This window comes from Anastrepha obliqua, chromosome 2 (genome assembly GCF_027943255.1).
Source record: "Anastrepha obliqua isolate idAnaObli1 chromosome 2, idAnaObli1_1.0, whole genome shotgun sequence".
Lineage (NCBI taxonomy): Eukaryota > Metazoa > Arthropoda > Insecta > Diptera > Tephritidae > Anastrepha > Anastrepha obliqua.
In genome coordinates this window covers 55,849,080-55,871,522 of record NC_072893.1, presented here as the reverse complement: position 1 = coordinate 55,871,522, position 22,443 = coordinate 55,849,080, and the positions used below count along the sequence as shown (strand labels likewise).

At 37.4% G+C, this 22,443-nt stretch overlaps 1 protein-coding gene across 1 annotated transcript in view; it reads left to right on the top strand.

The window, feature by feature from the left end:
• Positions 1–22,443, top strand: part of LOC129238159 (low-density lipoprotein receptor-related protein 2) — a 138,012-nt gene that overhangs the window by 74,278 nt on the left and 41,291 nt on the right. The window contains exon 3 of the mRNA XM_054873195.1: positions 1,347–1,478. Within this exon, the coding sequence (XP_054729170.1) occupies positions 1,347–1,478 (132 nt within the window). The remainder of the gene's footprint in view (positions 1–1,346; positions 1,479–22,443) is intronic.

Here is a 22,443-nt window from a genome sequence, read left to right as displayed (position 1 = left end):
ATGTCAAAGACCTGATGAAAAATGTAAAAACGCGACCCACACGCAAAACCAAAAAAACACCAAAAAAAAAACAACAAAACACAATTGCCTTGCAAACATATATATAATAGAGTCAGGTTTGTATGGTGCAAGGTTTGGTAAGGTTGCACGTTCTTACATTCATATGTTAGCTTAGGTTATGGTGGTAGTCGATATGTACGACCAACTCACCTAGACCTTACAGGTCCATTGTGTTACCACTGTGCGACACGGGCACCTCATTTATTTTTCATCGTGGAACCATTTTATGGCTCCTATGAAGCGCAGGATTGGCCCATACCCACGCCAGACAGTTGCGTAAGAGAATTGAAAAAATATTTACTTAGAAAACCTGCTATGATTGTAGCAAACGGTGGACAATTGCAAAGGAAGGAAGCTCAACTGTTTCTTCCTCTTCCCAATATTGCAGAAGTAGTAGACTACAATATTCACAGAAGAAAACTCCAGGTCTCAAGAAATGCCTGCCAAATAGCCAATGGTCGGTTATGCAAGCCACGACCTTCGAGATATCCTCGCTTGTATGGCTAAGTAGATCCTTGTTGACTTTTTCTTATTTATTTGCGGGCATAGCAGCCTAGGACAATGTAATTCTTAAATATTAATTTGCTGGCAGTTGCTAAGTATCCCAATGATAATTCAGTCACTGAGCAATGGAAGAGTAGTACCTTTCCTGACTAGCTCATAGGCTTTACAATTTCCCTCCATATCTCTGTGATCCGGAACCCAAAACAGGCTGAACTTGCATACGACACTAATACCATTAAGGGCCTCTCGGGAGTCCTGAGAAACCTTTGATCTTAGCATAGCCGCATTCATTAACTTAATGGCCGCCTGGCTATCCGAGAATGCATTTATTGTAGTTTTTGTTACGGCATGCGTATTCAGATATGTAGCCATATATTTTATAGGTAGAACTTCTACCTGACAGACGCTGCAATAGTCTGGTAGTCGAGCGGAAAGTTGAAGTCCTAATTGCTTCAAAAATGCTTTATAGCCAACTCTATTGTCTCACTTGGCACCAACTGTATAGAAATTTAATTCCCGCCTTCTCCATGGTCTTGGTGTTTGCCACTCTCTTCTTGACGGTATGCTCATCTTAAAGAGTCTGCCGAAGGTGAGTGACTATTCAGAATTTGCAAAATAGAAGCGTGGCCAAACTAACGTTCTTTCCTTAGATGTAGGAGCTCAAGGGCTTACGCGCCAATTTATATTAATATGTTCATATAAACTATATTATTTGTGATTATATTTTCTTGTATATATAAAATATTTTTTTTAAAAATGTTGTTCATCTTATTTCCCACCAGCGCCACCTGAATGCGAAGCGGGACAAATCAGCTGCGGCCAATATGTCTTTAATAAGACCTACTGCATACCGCCGCATTTTCGTTGTGATATGACGGAGGATTGTGAGGACAAATCGGACGAAGCGCAGTGCAGTGAGTAGAAAATTCATTCTTCCTTATATGCAAATTTTAAAAAATGTTTCTTTGATTTATTTGCTCGTCCAACCGCCATTTACATAAGCTAGCAAATATACACCCGCGAATCCAAATAAAAACCGAACTTTTTATAAAACGAAATAATCAGTGTGTAGTTGGTGGCAAATATTTTTTATTAATCGATATATTTATCTGGGGAGGATGGTTCCATATGTAGAAGTCCACGAAAGTGGGGAAAGTTATTGATCGCCATTCACTTGTGAGTGGCCAGGACGATTCTTCTACATATGATTCAAGCAGCTCACAACTTTCGGCATTAGCCCAAGTATCCTTTGGTTAGCTTCGGAACACCCGTTCGAGAGTGAGCCAACGTGAGAAGGCGAATCATCCCAGGATAGCTAGTTGTGCGCTAGGTTTCGGAAATAAAAACACGAACAAAGCCTCGGATGAGCACTTCCTGTACTGATGATGACCCCTCCTACAGTTGCCATGTAAAAGAGCGCAAATTCGGTGTTGGATTTGTTGTGGGAGAGAGCCTCCATCGCCAAGTACTGTCGTTCAATCCGGTGGACAAGCGTCTCACAATAATCCGCATCAAAGCGCATTTTTTTAATATCTCACTCATTTGCGTCCAAGGAAAGAATATTTGATCCATCGAGGAGCAGGACGATGCGATCAAATATTCTTTCTATGAGCGCCTGCAACGTTCCTATGAGCGCTGCCCCCCCCACGACTTCAGCGCCAGGGCGGGCAAGGAGGGGAGTTTTGGTCCCACAGTCGGAAAATTCAGCCTGCACAACGAAACTTCCGGTAACGGACACAAGCTGATCGACTTCGCCAGGGCCCGAAACATGGTAGTCTGCAGCACTAGATTCCAGCGTAAGAAGATACACCAAACTACCTGGCTATCTCCTGATCAAAAAACGCGAAACCAGATCGATCTTGTTTTGATAGATGGAAGACACGCTTCAAGTGTTTCAGATATACGTACGATTCGAGAACCCAACATCGACTCAGATCATTACCTCGTTGGTACAATGAGAGAACTCTGAGTCAAAAAAAATTTGTACAGGTGGTACAAGCTTTTAATAGAAGGTCGAGAAGATGTGAATGACGACGGTCGCTCCAGCACATCAACAACCCATGAAAATGTTGAGAAAGTGAAGAAAATTGTTATGGAGAATGGTCGCATCACAATTAGAGAAGTTGCTCAGGATGTCGGCATATCGGTTGACTCATGCCATGCAATCTTTTCGGATATTTTGGGCATGAAGCGTGTGGCAGCGAAGTTCGTTCCAAAATTGCTGAATTTTGACCAATAACAACGTCGCATGAGCATCGCTTAGAAATTGTTGAATGACGTCAAAGATGGTCCAGGTTTGCTTGAAAGGGTCATAACTGACAACGAATCATGGATACATGGTTATAAGATCGAAACCAAAGCCCAATCGTCTCAGTGGAAGAGTCCAGGAGAGCCTAGACCAAACAAAGCACGTCAAGTTCTATCAAGTGTCAAGGTTTTGCTCACAGTTTTCTTCGATTACCATGGCGTAGTGCATCAGGAGTTCTTACCACAAGGTCGTACGGTAAATAAGGAATATGCGCCGTTTGCAGGAAGCAATATGAATAAAACGCCCTGAGTTGTGGGAAAAATGCATGGCTGCTAATTCATCTTTACTTGTGAGAGATTATTTGCTGCTTCGAGGATTGGACCATCCACAGACGGGAGGTTATTGTTAAAGATAAAATACGATGATTTTTGAATATAGCTAGATTTATAGTAAGTGTCTTCGAAAACATTTTTTTTTTTTTTTTTTTTTGTATTTAAAGAGATACATTAATAAGTATACTAGGAAACGAGTTTGTTAAAGTAGGCCTGGAGCGAAAGAACATCCACTGGGTTTCATGTTGTGGTAAATAATTTTAAGTCGTATGCATATCATAGATGCCTGGCAAATAAAAAGCACTTTCTAATACCATTTATAAATAAGACGAATAGTGGGGACCCAAAACACTAACTTCAGGTACTCCAAAAGTGGCAATGAAAGGAGCAGAAAATTCACCCTCTCACTAAGATAAGATTTCAACCATAAAAGGAAAACCGAGTGAGAACGAAGAGAGCCCAGTTTACACAATATCAAGAATTACATTATGTCAAAAAAGTACTGGGAATTGTTCAATAAAACGCAAAATAATTGTTTCATCATCGAAATTTATTCTGGCGCCTTCAACATAGCATCCATTCGAAGCACTATACATGTAACGATTATTCCAGTCATCAAAGCACCTTTTAAATGCGTTTGAAGAGATCTTCTTCAACTCCTTCAGCGAATTCTGCTTACTGACCTCTATCGACGGCGTCCTCAAACCGGCGTCTGCGGAGTGGCAATTTAAGTTTTGGGAAAAGGAAAAAGTCACAGGTGCTAAATTCGGTGAATACGGTGGTTGTTCGATGATATTTTTCGATTTGTCGAGTTTTTGGCCTCGAACGAGTCGAGCAGCCACACGTCTCATGCTCAATTGATGGTGTAAAATGTTGCGAATAAACTTCTGAGACACGCTAAGGTCACGAGCTACCTCCTTTAAACTTAAATGGTGGTTTTCCAGCACCATTTCCTTGATTTTGTCGACGTTTTCATCCGTTGAAGACGTTGATGGACAACCAGATGGGGGCAAATCTTCCACGACTTCTCGGACTTCTGCAAAAGCCTTATACCACTCGCAGACCCGTGTTTTTATAAAACACACTCGCCATAGACTTTCTGCAACATTTTTAGCGATTCGGCACACGAAATCCCGTTGAAAACACAAAATTTAAGACTAATTCTTAATTCGATATTTTTACCCACAGTGAAAGCCGAAGAGCACACCGTCGGTTGACTGATATAATTAAATGCCAAAAACAAGCTAACAGACAGATCACCCTCAAACACTGTGGCACTATAGAGGATAGTTGTGCCAACATGCCAAAAAAAATGAAGACATTTTTGTAACGCGCGCTTTTGAAATGAACAATTCCCGATATTTTTTTGACAGAATGTGTATGTGAAACAGTGTCAAAGGCCTTGGAGAAATCAGTGTAGACGCAATTTACTCACAACTTTTGAGCGATTGACCGAAATTCTGGTCACATGCCAACTTGTGAAGCAAAAATCTTTGGGAAACTTAAACACTCGGCCAAAATATCTACTACCTACATACAACTCTCTGAAAAATGTTTCATCTTTTTTTTTCATAAAACGTTGGATGATTTTTTCTTTTTGTAATAGAGTGTATACTCCTACACGTGTTTATTGTGCTATACTCAACTTTCATAAGATAACATTTTTTTATTTTCATTTTTTTTTTTTTTCATTTTTTGCCATCAAAATATGTATGAGAATTTTCGAACCTGCATACTTTTTAACTTTTTAGCTTTGTATGCAAATGTACTCGTAGTATAAAAAGCAAACACCTAAAGGCATCCCTTCACAAGCATTTCGCTGCTTTTATTTTCAAATCTGCTTTGTTATTTCACTTTTGAATTTATATTTTTGTTTTTGCATTATTATTGTACTTTTCATTACTTTTCGCGCTATATGCACAAAACAAATGGTTTATATTATTTTGCTTGTTATTGTTATTGTTGTTGCTGCTGCTGCTGCTGATTATTATGCCAAATTTCAACTTCTCCCAATTGCTCACAATGCACATAGAAGACTGAGAGACTTGTAGGGCGCGTAGCTGATGACTCTAGGGCGATTTTCTATGGCAAACGTTGAAGTTGGAAAATGAAGACTGCGCAAAGTTTTGAGACTTAGGGAGTTCTTTTGACTGCATTCCAAATGAGCACTTCATGCAAACAAAAGCCAAAAAGTCGTGAACGGTAGTTGAATGCAGCGAACAGTGAAAGTGCACTGAGTGGCGAACAAAAGGAAAATTTTAATTTCATTTTATTTATATTGCATCATTTTTTTTATTTTCTTGTGTGCTTTTGATTTTTATGGCAATGACATATTTGTGGTGCATGTGTTTGTAGGTAGGGAGAAAATACCAAAGAAATTATTAATTTTTCTTCTTCAGTTTTTAATTTGTGTTTGGAATGAATGCATGAATGCATGAGTGGCTGCAAGTGGTTGAAAATTTATGAATTGAACAAATATTTTATAATTTGTGCAGTGATGGAAAATTAATTGTCACTTACTCTATTTTCATATATTTTCTTTTGATAAAATATTTCTCACATTTTCTAGAAGCTGAAATTATATGAAATATGAAGTTAAAGAAAGCAATAAAAAACTTAATTAGTCCAAGCACTCAGTAGAAATAATAGAGATAGGAAAGATAAAAAGTGGGTGGTAAGACGCGTAAATTAGTTTGAGGTCACTTTTCCACAAATCTCTTGTATTCATTGATGAATTTTAAGAGATCCGGAAGAAGAAGAGTATGAACTTTATCCATACTCAGTATATCGCAACCCAATATCCTAAGTCTGATTCTGGAAAATGCAGGCATAGGCATATCGGGCCTCCTTCAGTCGACGTTCGATGGTGTTGATACTCACATCTATTCCCTTTTTAGCAAGAACTGTTTGTGCTTGGCGTAGTCACAAAGAAGACTCCGCTTAAAAAGTTGGACAATCACTTTATCCTGCTTTTTCGTTGCCACTCGCTTCAAGGCGCGCTCGGAAAAGCCATCAACATTTTTGTACACTTTATACCTTGCGTACTTCTCACTCATTTTTGTTTGATTGCGTTTCCGGGAAAGTTTTGAACGACACTAACCTGAGTTAGCACTGGCGACGTAGCCCTTGAGTGAGACTATCACGCAGCAAAAAGCACAACGAAATATATCTTGAAGTTGCAAGAAAAAACCAGTTATTTTCTTCTGACACAGACTGTATAATCAAGCATTTGGCGAAATGGAGTCAAATGGGGTAATATTCAGAGATCTTTCTCTATCTAAATATTAATGAAAACTTCTCACGGCTCGTAATGATTTCCTTCACTGTTACCTACAATTGCTTCTCTGCAGATCTTCTACTGCACTGTTATAAAGTGGGGGAAACAACAAATTTCTAATTTTTGCACATCTACAACATTTCTGATACTTAGAAATTGTTTGGCCTGTTTTCTAGTGGCTAAGTGTAATGGAGAAAAGAAAGAAAAAAAGGAAGAGCATTGCCTCCTAATATAGATCATGTAGCCCTATTGATAGACGGATGGATGAGTTTGAGAAGGCAGAGAGGTCATAAATCAAAACTGAAGTATTGAGACGTAGGCCCCCATTATGCTTAAGATTATGTCTCAAAACAACGCAGAAAGCATGAAGAGGAAGGAACCTGAGGACTCATCGAATTTTCTTAACTTATTACCGAATCCGAGGTATATTTTTTTAATGCTCAGCTGGCTTGGAGTTGTAAGCGATAAAAACTTACAAAAAAACGCATTGATTACCCTCTGAACTTCGGCCGGATCTCTCTATTCGCAAACTGGAGTTTGAAGGTCGTGCCGGGGCAATCTTTCCAAGTAGGAAGGACTTCAACGAAGGAAATCTTTGCCGAGGCTATTACCTCTATCTTCACTGACGGCTTAAAGATGGAGTCAGGAGTTGGAGCAGGGGTTTTCTCTAAATCATCCAATTCATCTACATATTTCCTTAAAACTGCCGAATACTGCTAGTGCTTTTCAGGCAGAAATTTGTCCGATCCTGCAGGCGTGCAAAGGCTTAGGGAACACGTGAGTGATGGAGATATTAAAACTTTTTCCGATGCCATGGTGCAGATCGAAATTAGTCAACTCAAGGAGGAGATCAAATCTCTTGTGTGTGCAGGTAACATTTCTATCAATACTGGGTTCCAGGACATAGAAGCAAAGAGGGTAATGAAATTGCTGATGCGCTTGGCAGGAAGGGGTCAACTGAGGCTGTCACCTGGTCATCGGCGTCACCCGGTCATCGGCATCAGCATGACTGTTGTTAAAGGGAAATCGCATAACTTATTTCTCAATAAAGCGCAGATCAGATGGAGCTCCATTTATTTATGTGCTATTTCGAAAACCCTCTGACTCTAAAAGTCCTAGAGACTCAACGCCATTCAATTTCTTAACTCGTAGCTGTGTTTACCGGACGATTGGCACACATGCGGAAAAGCTAGGGTTACCATTTAACCCCCATTGCAGAAGCTATGGGGACCTTTCAGAGCAGGAGACTGTTGAGCACTTTCTCTGTAAATATCCGGGCTTGGCAGCGTGACAGTTCAGGTCACTGGGTGTTCCTTTCATCGACAGTGTTGGCCAGTTCGCCTACCTAAATTCCACTAACCTTCCACATTACTTCAGGAGCTCTGGCTGGCTGTAGATATCTGTTGGAGGACTCATAATGGTATCAAAACTTGAATTCATCCGAGCCACAATTTGGATTCTCAGCCTAGCAGATGCTGGATAAAATGTCGGATAGTGACCCTCTTCCCAACACGGGACGCCTATTGGATTGTCCAATGATACCTTTAATAGCCCTTAAAATTGTGCCTCGTGATTAGCCCAACCAGTGATAGTGGCATCTGCCTTCTTGGCCTGATAAGAAATTCCACTACCACCTTGTTCAGCAGGGTGGTGATGCTGATTTTGAGACCGCGCCAATAATCCCTGTGTCTTTTATACACAATGTTTTGGATCTTTGTGATGATTTCTGCAAATGAGGACTGGTACTTGATTCGCAGTTTGCCATCAGCCAGTTAATTACACTGACATTGCAGTGAGCCCGTACAAAAGTGCAGCTTCCTGATTTTTGATGGTATGTAATCTCTATTCAGCTAAGTAAATATTTTCTAACTATATTTTCCACCCAGCATTTTTGAATATCTTTAGGGTAATCTGGCTCTCACTGCAGACTTTGATTTGGTATGCGTACCTCCTCCTCTCAATTATCCATAGCAGTACACCGAGTATAGCAAAAAAATACCATCGAAAAACCGTAAAAACTGAAGTTTTTCTGCAGATACCATCCGGCACGAGTTCCTTTTTCAGTCTTAGAACAATTTTTGGCCATATCTCCTGAAAAAAATTCACTCGGAATTCTCCCATTGTTCTCTGGAAGGCACTTATATTTCATCCAAAAAGAAACTTCCACCCCTAATAACTATTTGGGTCCAGTGGCAGTGGATACTGCTTTGGCATCGGTCCAAATAATTCCCCATGTCCATCTAACATGATAGTATGCTCCTAATGTTGAATGCGCATTATACCTTATAAAGCCTAAAGATGCTTAATAAACAGATTCTTGATGATTAGTGTTGCTTAAATTTTGGTCTGACCAAGTCTGACTAGCCGCAGACATATTTTCATTCTTAAATTAATGAAGAGTAAACATCACACACGTCTAGTAAGTGCCTTTCAAGTGGGCATGCAGTCAATGAGTAGCTCAAGCTGGTAAGTCAAACTTCATTATGTATTCCGATCTAAGTTGCCAAATGGCTTCTCGAAGTCCCGTCAGCTTCTTAACATTCACTTGTCGTAAGTTTTTTTACTAAGTAATATATTTCCAAACTCTGTTGAATATCGTCAAAACCCCTTAACATGCCTCTCTGATTTAAATATTCTACTTAGTACGTATACGCCACCCCCACTTTTAATTTTTGAAGTAAATAAAGTAAAGTATACCTCCCCTCGCTGCTCGTCCAACCACCTCACAAAGGATATTTTTCTATTATTTTATTATTTTTGCGCATCCTTACATTATGGGAATGACGTGCATTAATAAATGGAATTTTTACTTCGGCATGCAGAAGGAAAGCAATGAAATTTCAAAATTCGAAAAATCTTAAGCATAAGCTAACTTATTGGTTCAGATTCCTTTGCCTTATTCTGGTATGGCAGCTCACAATTCACTTCCAAGAAAAAATTTAAAAAAATTTCTCAAATGCGAAAATTTTAATCCAGAAATATGCGTAGAGAATCTTACTCATTCATATTGAATTACTCACATGCCACTCTCTGAAAGTTACGTATACGCAAACACATTAATATGTTAATACATATCAGAGATAAAATATGTAACGTATACGCCCCGTGTCTCTTCTCATTATGATACATGCTGTGTGTACATGTTCATATGCATGTATTACATATAAAAATGTATGTTTATTGCTTTCTGAGAAACGGTTCCAACAATTCATATGGAATTGCTAAATTTACCTAAATAGGTGATACCCCTAAGGGTTTTGTATAAGGTTTGCCACCTGTTTTGATGTAACAGAAAAAGTAAATAAAATACCACAATGTGAGTATCAAAAGAAAGATTTTAGGTGTAAATAATAATAAAAATACATACACATTCTTAGGTAAAAATCGAAAAATGCTAAGTGAAGTAATCCTTAGAATATTCGTACAAGGTCTATTTTCAAATATAAATTAATTAAAATGGTTACAATACGAGAATAAAATGATAGGTACTTTACGCAGTCAAAAAATATGTTTTAATAGGGTTTCCATCTAACTTTTAGTATTTTTTTATATTTATTTATTTATTTACTAATACACAACGCAACAATCTTGGGCTATGTTTCATTCTTTATATTTTTATTTTATTTTCTAAATTTTTATTTTCCTTTTTAAATTTAGATTTTTTTTTAACTTATGAATAATAGTGACCCATTCGGCTACGGCGGTTACAAATTATACCAAATTAAAACAAACACAAAAAAGAATAGGAAAACGAGGTGAATTTTTTAGTGCTTTTCAGAGTTGATAAAAAAATTTTTAAACTTTTGTTTTTGAATCAAGAATTGAGTATTATTTTTTGGCAATTTTTTGCAATATTTTTTTTGTGGTTTTCAGGATCCCTACAAAACATTGTAAAATTTTTATTTTTTAAATAAATCATTGAATATAATTATTTCGCCATTTATGAGGAAAGGTAAAAGAGAAAACTAAATAATGTCGACCTCTAAGCATTTTGTACCAAATTGAGTCAATAAAACTTTTCACAGTGTTGTTGGCACGGTCAATTATTAAATAAAAAAAATTAAAAATAGGAAATTTAGGTGGAAGCATCAAGCATTGTTTAATTTATTTTTTTTTTTGGGTCCTTCTTATATCCATAAGTAAACACTTTACCTACAAAGGGTGGCGCAAAATTAATCACCCTATCGGGCGATTTATAGTTTATGCAAATGGTGTCGTACGTCAATCGTCAATTCGGCGCTAGAAACGTAGATAGCTGCAGTATACAAACAGATGGAGCAATGGAGCGCGTAAAGGTCCAAATAAAGATTTCCATCATTCAAAATAATTTTTTATTTTATTTAGTGAAATTTTTTTGAAACACAAAATTGGATGATTAATTATATTGATTATAATTAATTTAGCACTAGGATTAATATTTCGGGATATGTATTGGCTCTTAAACTGCAAGTCCACCCTCTCAACGGACAACAAGCTTCTCCTTTACAAATCTGTGATAAAACCAGTCTCGACTTGGGGAACCCATCTGTGGGGCATAGCGTCAAATTCAAACCTGAAAATACTGCAGTGTTTCCAGTCCAAGACTCCACGCACTCTGGTACGTGGCACATGTCCAAATTCATCGAAACTTAGACATCCCTTCAATAAAAGGTGGATTACAAAATTTAACCAGCAAATAACGAAAACGACTTCAATCGCCCCAAAATGAAATGGCCTCTACCCCCATGTCACCATCAAGTGTCTTTTTAAGGTTGAAAAGAAAAACACCGATCCAACTCGTCTAAGAGTTACTTATAAAATATTGAATTTATTTACTAGGAAGGATATTTCACAGGAAATATACCTTTAATGCTAAAATCAAAGTCACTTTTAAATACAATCAAATATTTGTAAAAAGTTTTCTATGAATTGTAAGTCTGGACAGAATTCGAAATAATTTTTAATAATATAAAAATGCGCCTCCCAAAAAGCAACACAACAAAAAACTTTACATCAGATAATTCCAAATTCGTAAATGTTTTTAATAAATTGGCTTTTAACTTTTATTCTATAATATTTTATTTTATTTTTTTTTTTTACATTTCAAGAATTTATTTGATGTACCTCACCTTTGCGAAGACTCTGCATAAAACTATCATTGACTGATGCACTACAGATGGCCTTTAGGCAATTTGTGCTTTTTTTCTATTTTTGCAATCTGCGAAAAAATTATTTTATTTACGAGTATAATATAATTTATAATTATTTTTAAGTTTTTTATTCTTAAGATGGTCTAAAAACGAAGGTATGAACACAGGCAAGGACTCAGAAACAAATTAAGAAGCTCACCTTGAACATTAGCGAGATACCTTTCCACTTTTTCACCCAATGAGCCCCAAGGCGAACAGTCTCCCCAGCAAGGATGCGCGGAAGCCTGTTACTTGGCGGAATAAAACACCGCGAGACAAAGTTCTTGGAGAGTAGGTAGATATTGAAGAAGGAAATCTGTTTCCATGTGCATCATATCATTTGGAGTATTTGGGGTTACAAAAAACATTTTTTTTCAATAAAAAAATTTAGAAGTATCTCAATTGAATCGTTTACGTCGACACCCCAAACTTGCGCGCCATAAAACATGATCGACCTTGAGCAAGCATCATAAATTTTTAGTTTAAATGCAGATTCGAGGATTATTAATACCTTTAAGAAAATTTGCGTTTTAGAATCAGCAAGCATGATTTAAGTGTTTCGCATAACAGAGTTTCATCTGCCGTTTTCTAATCTACTCCTCTTCCAAGTACTTCAAGGCATGCCTTGCTTCCATAAGCGCTTTGAACATTTTTGATCTTAGTATCAAGCATTTTCGGGTTGTGAGATGCTCCAGCAAGAAGAACTTCTTATAGAAAAGAAGATCCAAAAAATTTGAATACACAGTTACTCGCAATGCGGAACTTTCTTACCATTGCACGCAATACGCACGCACTTCTCTTACTTCCATTTCGCAGCTATCATATTAAATTGCTATAAATTTTAAAACGAATTCTCTTTATTAACTTTAAAGCTATTTATGTACGTACACCCAATTGCCAGCACTTCAAATAGGCTTTCACAAAGGCTCAAGTTAAATTACATTCCGACTAAAATACAAAAGCTTGTTAAAAGTCAAAAATTTGTTCTGCGTACTCTCTTTTATCTAAACACACATACATAAATAAATTTTGATGACTATAAAATTCCAGGATGCTAAGAAAATGCGCGCATATAAATTTTATACAGGAAGCAAAAAACAATATTTCGTAGCTTATTTAAATCTAAATAGAAACAAAACAGCGCACATACACACATGTAATTTAATAGTAGCACACATACACCCACACATACATTATGCACGCTTATGAACGATATTTGCTCCACATATATCGTATATTTGTTTGACACTTTTGTTGTTGCAAAGCACACACTTTGTCACTTCCTGTTACTCGTCAAACGAAAATGCGCTGTGTTAGCCGACACAGCCAAGTACATTTTGTCAACAAAGTGATAAGACAAGTGAAGCAATTTAATGGGGGTAAATTTGGTAGGCGTTTGCAGACGACTCTAGTACAATTGTACAGCTGCGAACATGAAAATAGCAGTGCCCTTCAAGATTTATTTTGAAGTCATATATTTTTTCCTATAAGCCATACAAAGGCAAATTTTAATACCAAATATCTACAAAGGATTGCGGGATTTCAGATATGTAGAGTTTATTTGAATAAATCTGGCAACTACGTAAATAACGTTTCTTTATTGGCATCACTTTGATTTTAAGTGCAACATTGGAATAGCAATGCCTGCAGTTTTTTATGGTTATAAGGCTGAATTTAAGGAGTTTTTTTAGGAATATATAATAATTAAATTAAAAAAAAAAATAAAAAATTAAATTTTTAAATAAGTTTGCACAGATTTATAATAGATGAAAGTACGTTTTTTATTTTCTATTTATATTTTTGAAGTGAAGCTTCTTAGAGATCGATGGACGAGCGAGAATGGAGAGTAAAATTTCAAGGCCATGCAACGTTTTGGGCATTTTCGTTCCGCGAGAGAGAAAAACGATATAACATAGAGGAAAAGGAGAGAGATACACTTTAGGCTATTTTTTCTGAATTTTTCCTTGTGGTTGTTAATTTATAGTGAGAAATAACACTGTCTACTTCTTAGCGCTTGCTTGTTGGTGCAAACTTGTAGGAAATATATTTTGGTGCCTACTTTTTGGCTTCATATTTCCTTGGTGCCTACTGTTGGGGGCGGTTTTTGGCCCCAATTTTTTTTTGGTTTTTTGGTGCCTACTTTTTGGCGCTTATTTCCGTTTCCTGGCTAGTGCTTGTGCGTACTATAAAGTGCTATCCATTCCGGCGCCGGATTTATTGGTATTGCCTTGCGGTAATTTGTGCCCTTGCTGCGGTTCTGGAATCGCTGCATTTGTGCGGGTGATAAACGCTCAGAGTAGTGCGCGTTGTTGCCACGGTTTGTGTAGGTAAATACCGGTCGACCCTTCTCCGTTTTTTGTAAATTTTGTCTTTTTGCATTCTCTGCAAATGTTGTGAATTTATTTAGGGACTCTCTCGAGTCTCTCCCTCTTTCTTTGTCTGCCTTAAAAGTTTCACTTCTGTTATGTGTACTACGCTACACGCATTTGTTTTTTTTAATTTGGTGAGTGCCATGCGAACAACGAAAGCATATCCCGAACGTGAAAGTTGCTAAATACGGACGTGATTTGGTTCACCCCTCAGTCTATTTTTATTTCATAGTAAATTCGCCAATATTAATTAAATTTGTGCCTATTTGACGATTTGGGACAGTGACTCTATTTTGAAAATTAACCATAGAAAATTATCTAATGATTAAAAACTCAGTATTTAACATCAGAATTTCGTGTACTTGTGGTCAAAAAGTTGATCGTTATCAAGCATTTCCTTTGAAATGGGTTAGCATGTCTTCGGCTGAGCGTCGGGCATCTATTCATTCTCCGCCCCCTATTGCTTTCTCTATTGCTAATTTGCTAAACTTGGAGCATTATGACAATTCCGTTGATAAATGCAATAGTCAGCATATAACACTGCTTGATATTGCTAAAACTTTGAATGCTTATACGCAATTACTGTGTTAAATGCTCTGAGTAGTGTTAGTTCTCATATATATCCCAGAAGTGGGATAGCTTTTTTGCTGCAGTTCGCTCTCTATGCGCAAAAAACAATGACAATAATGCGGTCATCTCTTCGTTTAGCTCAGAAATTACAAGTTTATGCAATTCTTTTGCTAACTATGCGAATACAACCAATGCCAGTGCAGCTAAAAATAAGTATTTGACTGCAAAAACTGAACATCAAATCTCTAAACACAAAGACACCAACAAACTGCAATAACTGAACAGACTCTCTTGACTGCAAAAACTAAACATCAAATCTCTAAAAACAAAGACACTATCAAATGCAACACTGCATTAACGGAGAAGCCTCTCTTGGTTAATTTGTCTCCATCTTCGCTCAATGAGAATTCAACTGTACTCAGTGTGTTGAGTTCTAATGCAGATGATTCCAATAATGTAGTGCAAGCGAATATGACGTCAACGTCGTCGTCGAAATCAGTTGCTGCTGCGTCTACTTATACAGTTGGGTAATGTTGGATGTACAAAGAATGTTGGACTCTCTGTTGTAGGTGATTATTCGGTTATTTCGTTTGCTGATGTTGCTACTTGTCCTGGTTTGAACTCTGCCTCAAATAACTATGAGATTAATCTAAAGAACACTCGTAAAGCGCCTATATTTGTGGCTGGAAGCAACCTTAATGCAAATCTCGTTGGAGACGTCCGACTGAAATGGCTGCATCTGTCATCATTTAAGCCCACTGTTGTTACTGGTGATATTGTGGTATATATCTCGAAACACCCAAATGTTTCTCCATCACTAATTCATTGTTTTGAATTAATTAAGAGAGGATTGGCACCTCGCCTTCAATTTATAATAAGTTGCTTGACCCTTCTATATGGCCATCTGATGTCAAAAAAAATGCCTTTCCGTTTTTTTTTTTCAAAGCAACCAGACCTAATAACCAAACCTTAGCTAAGCAGGTTAGCCCTAATGCAAAAATACCCTAAGTTTATATTATCAAAATATTTCTTGTATGCGGACTAAGACCAAAGATGCATTTTTAGCCATGAATATGGTGCATTGCTGAGACTTGGCTAAACGATAACTTTCTTAGTGCTGAATTTTTTTATCTTTATTTATTTTATTCCTATCGCAAAGAAGCGGTGAAGCGCTAATTGCCGTTAGGTGTTCTCTCCTTTCGTCGCTTTGTCAGTATGAAATAGGGATTAACTAATTGATCAGATTTGATCATTTGGTAAACTCTTCATTTTTGTATCGCATTAGTATTACTGATTCGCTGTATTGCCCTCATGTCATATCATGACGTATATATAAATAATGTAAATAGTCACTTTTGATTTCAGACACCTGTGAATCCCGGAATCCATATCGCCAGTGACATACCTTTTTATGGAACACCAGTTTTTTACCCCTGACAACTTTTTGAACGAACCTGTAGCCAAAAAAATTTTTTTTTTTTTTTAAGAATAGATCAGAAAATAAAATGCTGAGAATAAAAATAAAAAATCTTGTTTCGTTTCCGTTTTACATGCTTAAAAAAAACACACAAAAAACATCATATCAAATGAGGTGACGGCCTTAAATTAAAAATGTTTATAAATGTTTATAAAATGTTCTAATATTTTTTGTTACTGCTATTTTCGTGGTCGCAACTGTATATATATATTTATATATACGTGTGTGTGTATTTTCACATCTTAGCAGACAAGGAATCAGCGAACGAGCCGGCCAAGAAAGGCCATGGAGTAACCCTGCACACATACACACAAATGCATTCTAGGGTGAAAGTGTGTGTATCTGTTTAACCAAACACACACACACATGCATACTTACATGTTTGTGTACCTTTGCCCTACTGTTGTCAGCCTTCCTGCCTGTCTGTCTGTTTATCTGTCGGCTTGTATGCTTGTTTGCTTGCTCATCGCATTGTTTGCGCAAGCCGACAAGCAAGCAGCAGAGCGAATGGGCAAATATACGCAGATAGGCAAACAGTGATAAACGCCGATAGCAGGCAATTCCAAGTAGGCGCTGACAACCAAATGGCCTTTAAATATTTTTGTTTATATTGTATTTACTGTTTATGTATATAAATGTATGCGTGTGCTTGTGTTTGTATCGGTGAGCATATAGATAAGTGTGTACACATACATACAGATATGTATATACACATATATTTACATGTATCTCCTTGTGTACACTTGCATCTTATTACTTGCCATTCGCTAGGTGGCCAACAAAGAGTTTAGCAGGTGTGAATTGTTTACCCAGCCTAACACATTTAAGCAGGCTCAACATATTGCCACAACTTGTGCCACTACAAACAGCGCCAGCATATTGGTGCTATAAATTTAAAATTCACTTAATTGTTACAGTTAAATGAAAATTTGTTTAAATGATAATGAATGGTTGTGTCTTTTAATGAAGGTGGTAATTTGTTAGATTAGAATCTATGGTAAAAGATTTGCGGAAAAGCTAACTTAGCGTGGAAGAGGTGGCAACATTTAATTAAAATTGTAGTCACCCTGTGGGATTTTACAACTTTCATTAAATGTTAACGTTCAATGCGATAACTGGTTTTTCAATAGGGGTTTAACAATTTTTGCATTCAAATGCCGACTTACGGGGTTACATACCTCCAGCAGCGCCAAAAATGCGCTAAAAAAAACTAACAATAAAAATAAATATAAAACATGTTATACATTGCTTATTAGTACGTAAACTTTATAAACAATGTATTTTAATGTTTCTTTACAAAACTTACTATATAAAAAATCATGTCACCCAAAGAGCAATAAGAATAAAGGTGCTTCCTGTTCTGCATCATTTCTCCTTGAAATGTTAATGGATCTGTAAAGAGTAAAAGAGCCTTGTAAAATAAAGTTGTATTTGTAGACTGTCGAGTCGGATTTTAGAATTTCAAACAATTTTGCAATTTACGGCATTTTAAAAAAAGTAGGCATTTTACGTAATAAATGTGACACTTTAATTATGTTTACAAAATTTTTTAATAAAAATATCAAAAATCCGGCTCAACAACTATAGAGAAAACACTTTCGAATATTTAAAATAAAAGCGCATCCAAAAATGTTAAAAACTGTATGAGTTATAATTGAGATCATGCCGGAAAAAGTAGTTTCGAGAAAAACGAGTTAAAACGACCAGCTGCCTTAAACGAATGACAGCTACCTGTGCGCATCACACTCTCGTCGGGCAGTTACATTTTCTACCATTACTTTGCAACTATGGAGAATTTTTACTATCGACTTCCACAGAAATACGCCTAAAACTATAAAGAATTATAATCTGTAAAAAAATCGATTTTTTGAAAATTCTGAAAATTCCCCTTACTCTTACCTTTTTCTTTAAATATAATCGTATCGAAATGCCCTTCGAGGGTTACACTGCCATCATCGTGAAATGGACAAACAAGCAACTTACCATCGAAATTCGAAACTCTGAGCATGAAAGAAAAAAAGATAGCAAAATTTTTTTCTAACAGAAGTCGCCGCTTGGCAGACAATGGCAAACAACCGAGTGAATATCAGCCATAAAAAAGCTCCTCAGAAAAAAAAGTCATCTGCCGTTCGGAGGCAGCATAAAACTGTGAATCCCTCCATTTTTGTGGAACAACTTCAACATGCACAAAACAAATGGGTGATAGAGCTCGTCCAAACACTCGAAAATGGCGTAAGCGCCAATAACATATGTATATAAAGGGTGATCACAGGCAGCACAGAATTCAACTGTAGTCACTGTGTTGCACTCTAATACTGATGATTCCAATAATGTAGTGCAAGCGTAGATGACGTCAACGTCGGCATCGGCGTCGGCGTCGGAGTCAGTTACTGCTGTGCCTACTAATGCAGGTTGGTAATGTTGGATGTGCAAAGAATGTTGGACTTTGTGTTGTGGGTGATTCTTCAGCTATTCCGTATACTGACGTTGCTGACTCTGCCTCACTAATTCATTGTTTTAAATTAATTAAGAAAATTATAAATTCTAGTAATCTATGTAGAAGTTACATCCCTAGCTGAATTCCAATGAAAGCTTGGTGATCTATTTAGAACTATCGGATTTTAAATTGAAATAAAACAATGAAAATTCAAAGTGAGTAGGCAATCTGTATTATTTTTGTGCAGAACCATTTATGACATTTATTTTTTTAAAGATTATCTCTTTCAAAATTTGGTTGCAACTGCGCCGTATTTCGGCCATCCGTAAACACTCATATTGAATGACTCACTGGAGGACTTCGGTCGGTAGTGCGTGAATAACTTTACTAATGTTGGCTTCCAATGCTGATTTAGTCAATCGAAACTTGTTTATCCATAAAGTATTTAGATTTTACTTAGCACCAGAAATAAAAGTCCAAAAGTGTAAATCACACTATCTTGTCCACTGGTCTGAGACGAGAGATAAATTGCTCACCAAAACGACGAAGCAATAAATGCATTGTCTTCTTGAAACCAAATTCCCGTTCAACCGGCATCAAAAAGTCTCATTGGCTCCAGCCTCGTCTTTGAAGAAATGGGAAATATGAGCCGATGATTGCGCCAGCGCAAAGGCCGCACCAAACGGTTGTTTGCAATGGATGTAACAGTTGTTCTTGAATGACTTCCGGTTGCCTTTCAGCCCAAATATGCCAATTTTGCTTATTGACGTAGCCATTAAGCCAAAAATAGACCTTATCACTGAACAATATTCGGGTCCCAAAATGCGTATCTTCGGCGAGTTTTTCAAGAGTCCGACGTCTTGAATTATGACGCTTTAGAAGACGATAAGAGAGGCCAAATTGTTGAACCGACTCGGCATCGTTTCTTCGGGATCTTCAGCAAAACTCTCATTTATAGCCGCAGTACTCTCCTGACTTCAGGTTGTACGTGGTCTAATCGGTCGAGTGTTATCCAAGGATGTAAAATTATTCTCAATTTTGCCGATGGTTTGCCACATAGTGCGTTCGGTAAGATGGGTATGTACACCATAAGTGGTCCTGAGTCGACGCTGAACATTTTTCTCAGAGCGTCGATTTTCGTGATACAAATGCACGATTTGTAAACGTTGTTGCGGCGTAAGTCTTTCCATGATGAAATGTTAATGAATACCGAAAAAAATTAGGTATTTAGTTTGACTACCGCATGACTACCGCGTGAACTGTCAAAAAACTCCTTTTGGAAAAAGAACCACCAATCGAATCATCCTTTAAGGAGGGGCCTACAGTTTCAAGCCGACTCCGAACGGCAGATATTTTTATGAGGAGCTTTTTCATGGCAGAAATACACTCGGAGGTTTGTCATTGCCTGCCGAGGGGCGACCGCTGTTAGAAAAATGTTTATTCTTAATTTTGGTGTTTCACCGAGATTCGAACCGAGGTTCTCTCTATGAATTCCGAATGGTAGTCACGCACCAACCCATTCGGCTACGGCGGCCGCCGTATATATATAAATTGTTACGAGAACTCAAGCGAGGGATACATCGATCTGGAGATAAACGTTATAGCCAAGGCCTGAACAGGGTTGTTGATGTTGATTAAAAAGTTTAAAATTCTTATGAAAATTTGTTAAATTCTTATAAATCTTGTAAGTAGTTTAAGGCTGGAATTAATATGGTTTTCATTATAGATTAAACTATCTTTTTATTAAAAATGTAAATTTTGAAAAAAATGTAGTCAAAATTTATCAATCACTAACTTTACCTACCCAGACTAGATTGAAAACAACAACAAAAAAATCAAAATCGTTTTATTTCATATGCACACTTACATATGCACAGGATATATATGGTACGTACCTGCAGACACAAACAGTTAGCCCGCATGCACTTTCCTGCACTTGTAACTTTCTGCGTGCAAGCACTTGGTCCAATAGTTGACACAGTTGGGCAGTTAGAAGTTTCAAGGAATGCAACTACTTATTGGTACGAAATGCTCTGCTGTCTGACAGCAACTGAAACTAAGAATTCCCAATGCACAAAGTTGCCATAGAACTTCCTACTTTCTCTGCTTACTCTTTTTGTTGCTATCTTTAAATGCTTACGAAGCAATCAAACAAATTTATTCCCAAAGCGCATCCAGGCTATGGACGCCTGACTGGCAATAGGCAGTAGCACACACACACATATGTACAAATACTCCCGCATAAGCCGAATATTGTAAGTTGTAATGAAGAAACTGCAGCAACAAAAAAAAAGCACTGCGATATAAAAAAGCATCGAGACAAATCAGACTGCTCGTATGAGCTGCATTGCAAGTGTGAAGTGAGTTGGTGTGCCCAGACGACCAGACGACGAATTGCTTTTTGATGAGTTAAATAAATAAACTTTTCATAGTTGATGAACTATGTGTGTGAGTTGAACGCAAAAACAAAAACCAAGCAACGAAATACATATATGAGTTCAGTAACTCAACTCTGCTTCTTATCGGATTGTGTGTGTGTATTTACCTTAACTGCTACCGATAAGTTGTCGCACAGATACTTTCCAATAACAGCAACAAAGTCGCGTGCGTCGTCGAGTGACAGCCGAAACAGAGCAACAGTAAATCAACAACAAACAAGTACTGCTACTGCATAAACAACTAACTAACAGCAACATGCAACGCGTATGTGTGTGCGTGCATGTTGCTTTATCCTACGTGCAACACATAGGCGCTCCGGTTGAACACCAGAAATGTCGCCTGTCGTAATTCACTATGGGCAAAAGTGTAAAGTTTACAACAATCGTATGCATGCAAATATGCGCATATACAAGTACACACACACACACATGCACATATGTGATGTGACTTATTTATTTGTGCTGGCAACCTTTCGAGCCACAATATGAATGGACTTTTCTATGGCAATAACCTCTTAAAAATGCCATGCAATAAAGTATTTTCGCCAGCTGTCAACAAGCATGCAACATAAAATCGTACACACATACATGTCAACAATTATGTGACCCTGTTTACATACACATTTGCAAGTCCTTATATAAACATAAAGCGGGTCCAGAGAACGAAAAATGTTGATTCATATTACCCGTGGCCTAGAGTGGCGCGCACAAAGATTAGTAATTGATTCAATTCGCCGACTGGCATTAGAGAGAAAGTGCAATTATTTCGGATTTATTTCAGATATTTGCTTTTAAAGAACTTAAAAAAAACTTTTCTCCAAATAAAAATGACTAAAAGGTCCTGCTCATAAGATTCAACAAACTACATGACGCTTGGCAGGCACTAAAAATGCATTGTGCCAGTCTCGTGATTTGTTGTTATTGTTGTTCGACTGAAATAATTTTACTTCTACTGTTCTAGTGTGATGCCTTGTTGTTTTTTTTTTTTTCGGTTTTACGTAAGATCCATTTCATAAGATCCAAGTATATCAGCACAATTTTTAGCTCTACGCCTAATATGCCTTTATTTAATTTGCGGCACACGCTTAGAAAACTACCAGATAGCATCACGAGAATGGCACTGGACAGTGATCCGCAAGGGAGTAGAAGGCGCGGTCGGCCAAATATTACTTAGAGACGGCACAAAACAATAGCCCATGTACGGTCAAAGAGTCTCGTCGAGGTCCTATGCTCCCGAGCGGAGTGAATAAAAACAATAGAAAGAAAAGAAGAGGCTCACTGAAAGAGCAAAGTCTAGCTCTAGCTAGACCTGGCCATTCGCATAAATAGTGAAAAAGACTTTCTTCACCCCTCCGCCTGACTACTTCTGCAGATGGGATTGAAGTGAAGGTTGAGTCTGGCTGCAAGATCCCCTACCCTCCCATGCCCTGTAAGGGTTGCAGTGGTACGTGAAGTATTTGGGAGTAAAAATCTTAACAGTTAACTCGTCCTCTGGATGTTGTACGACGACCATGTTTTTTTTGCTGAAGCGCATGTAGTTAAAGCATAGCAGTGTGAAGCTCT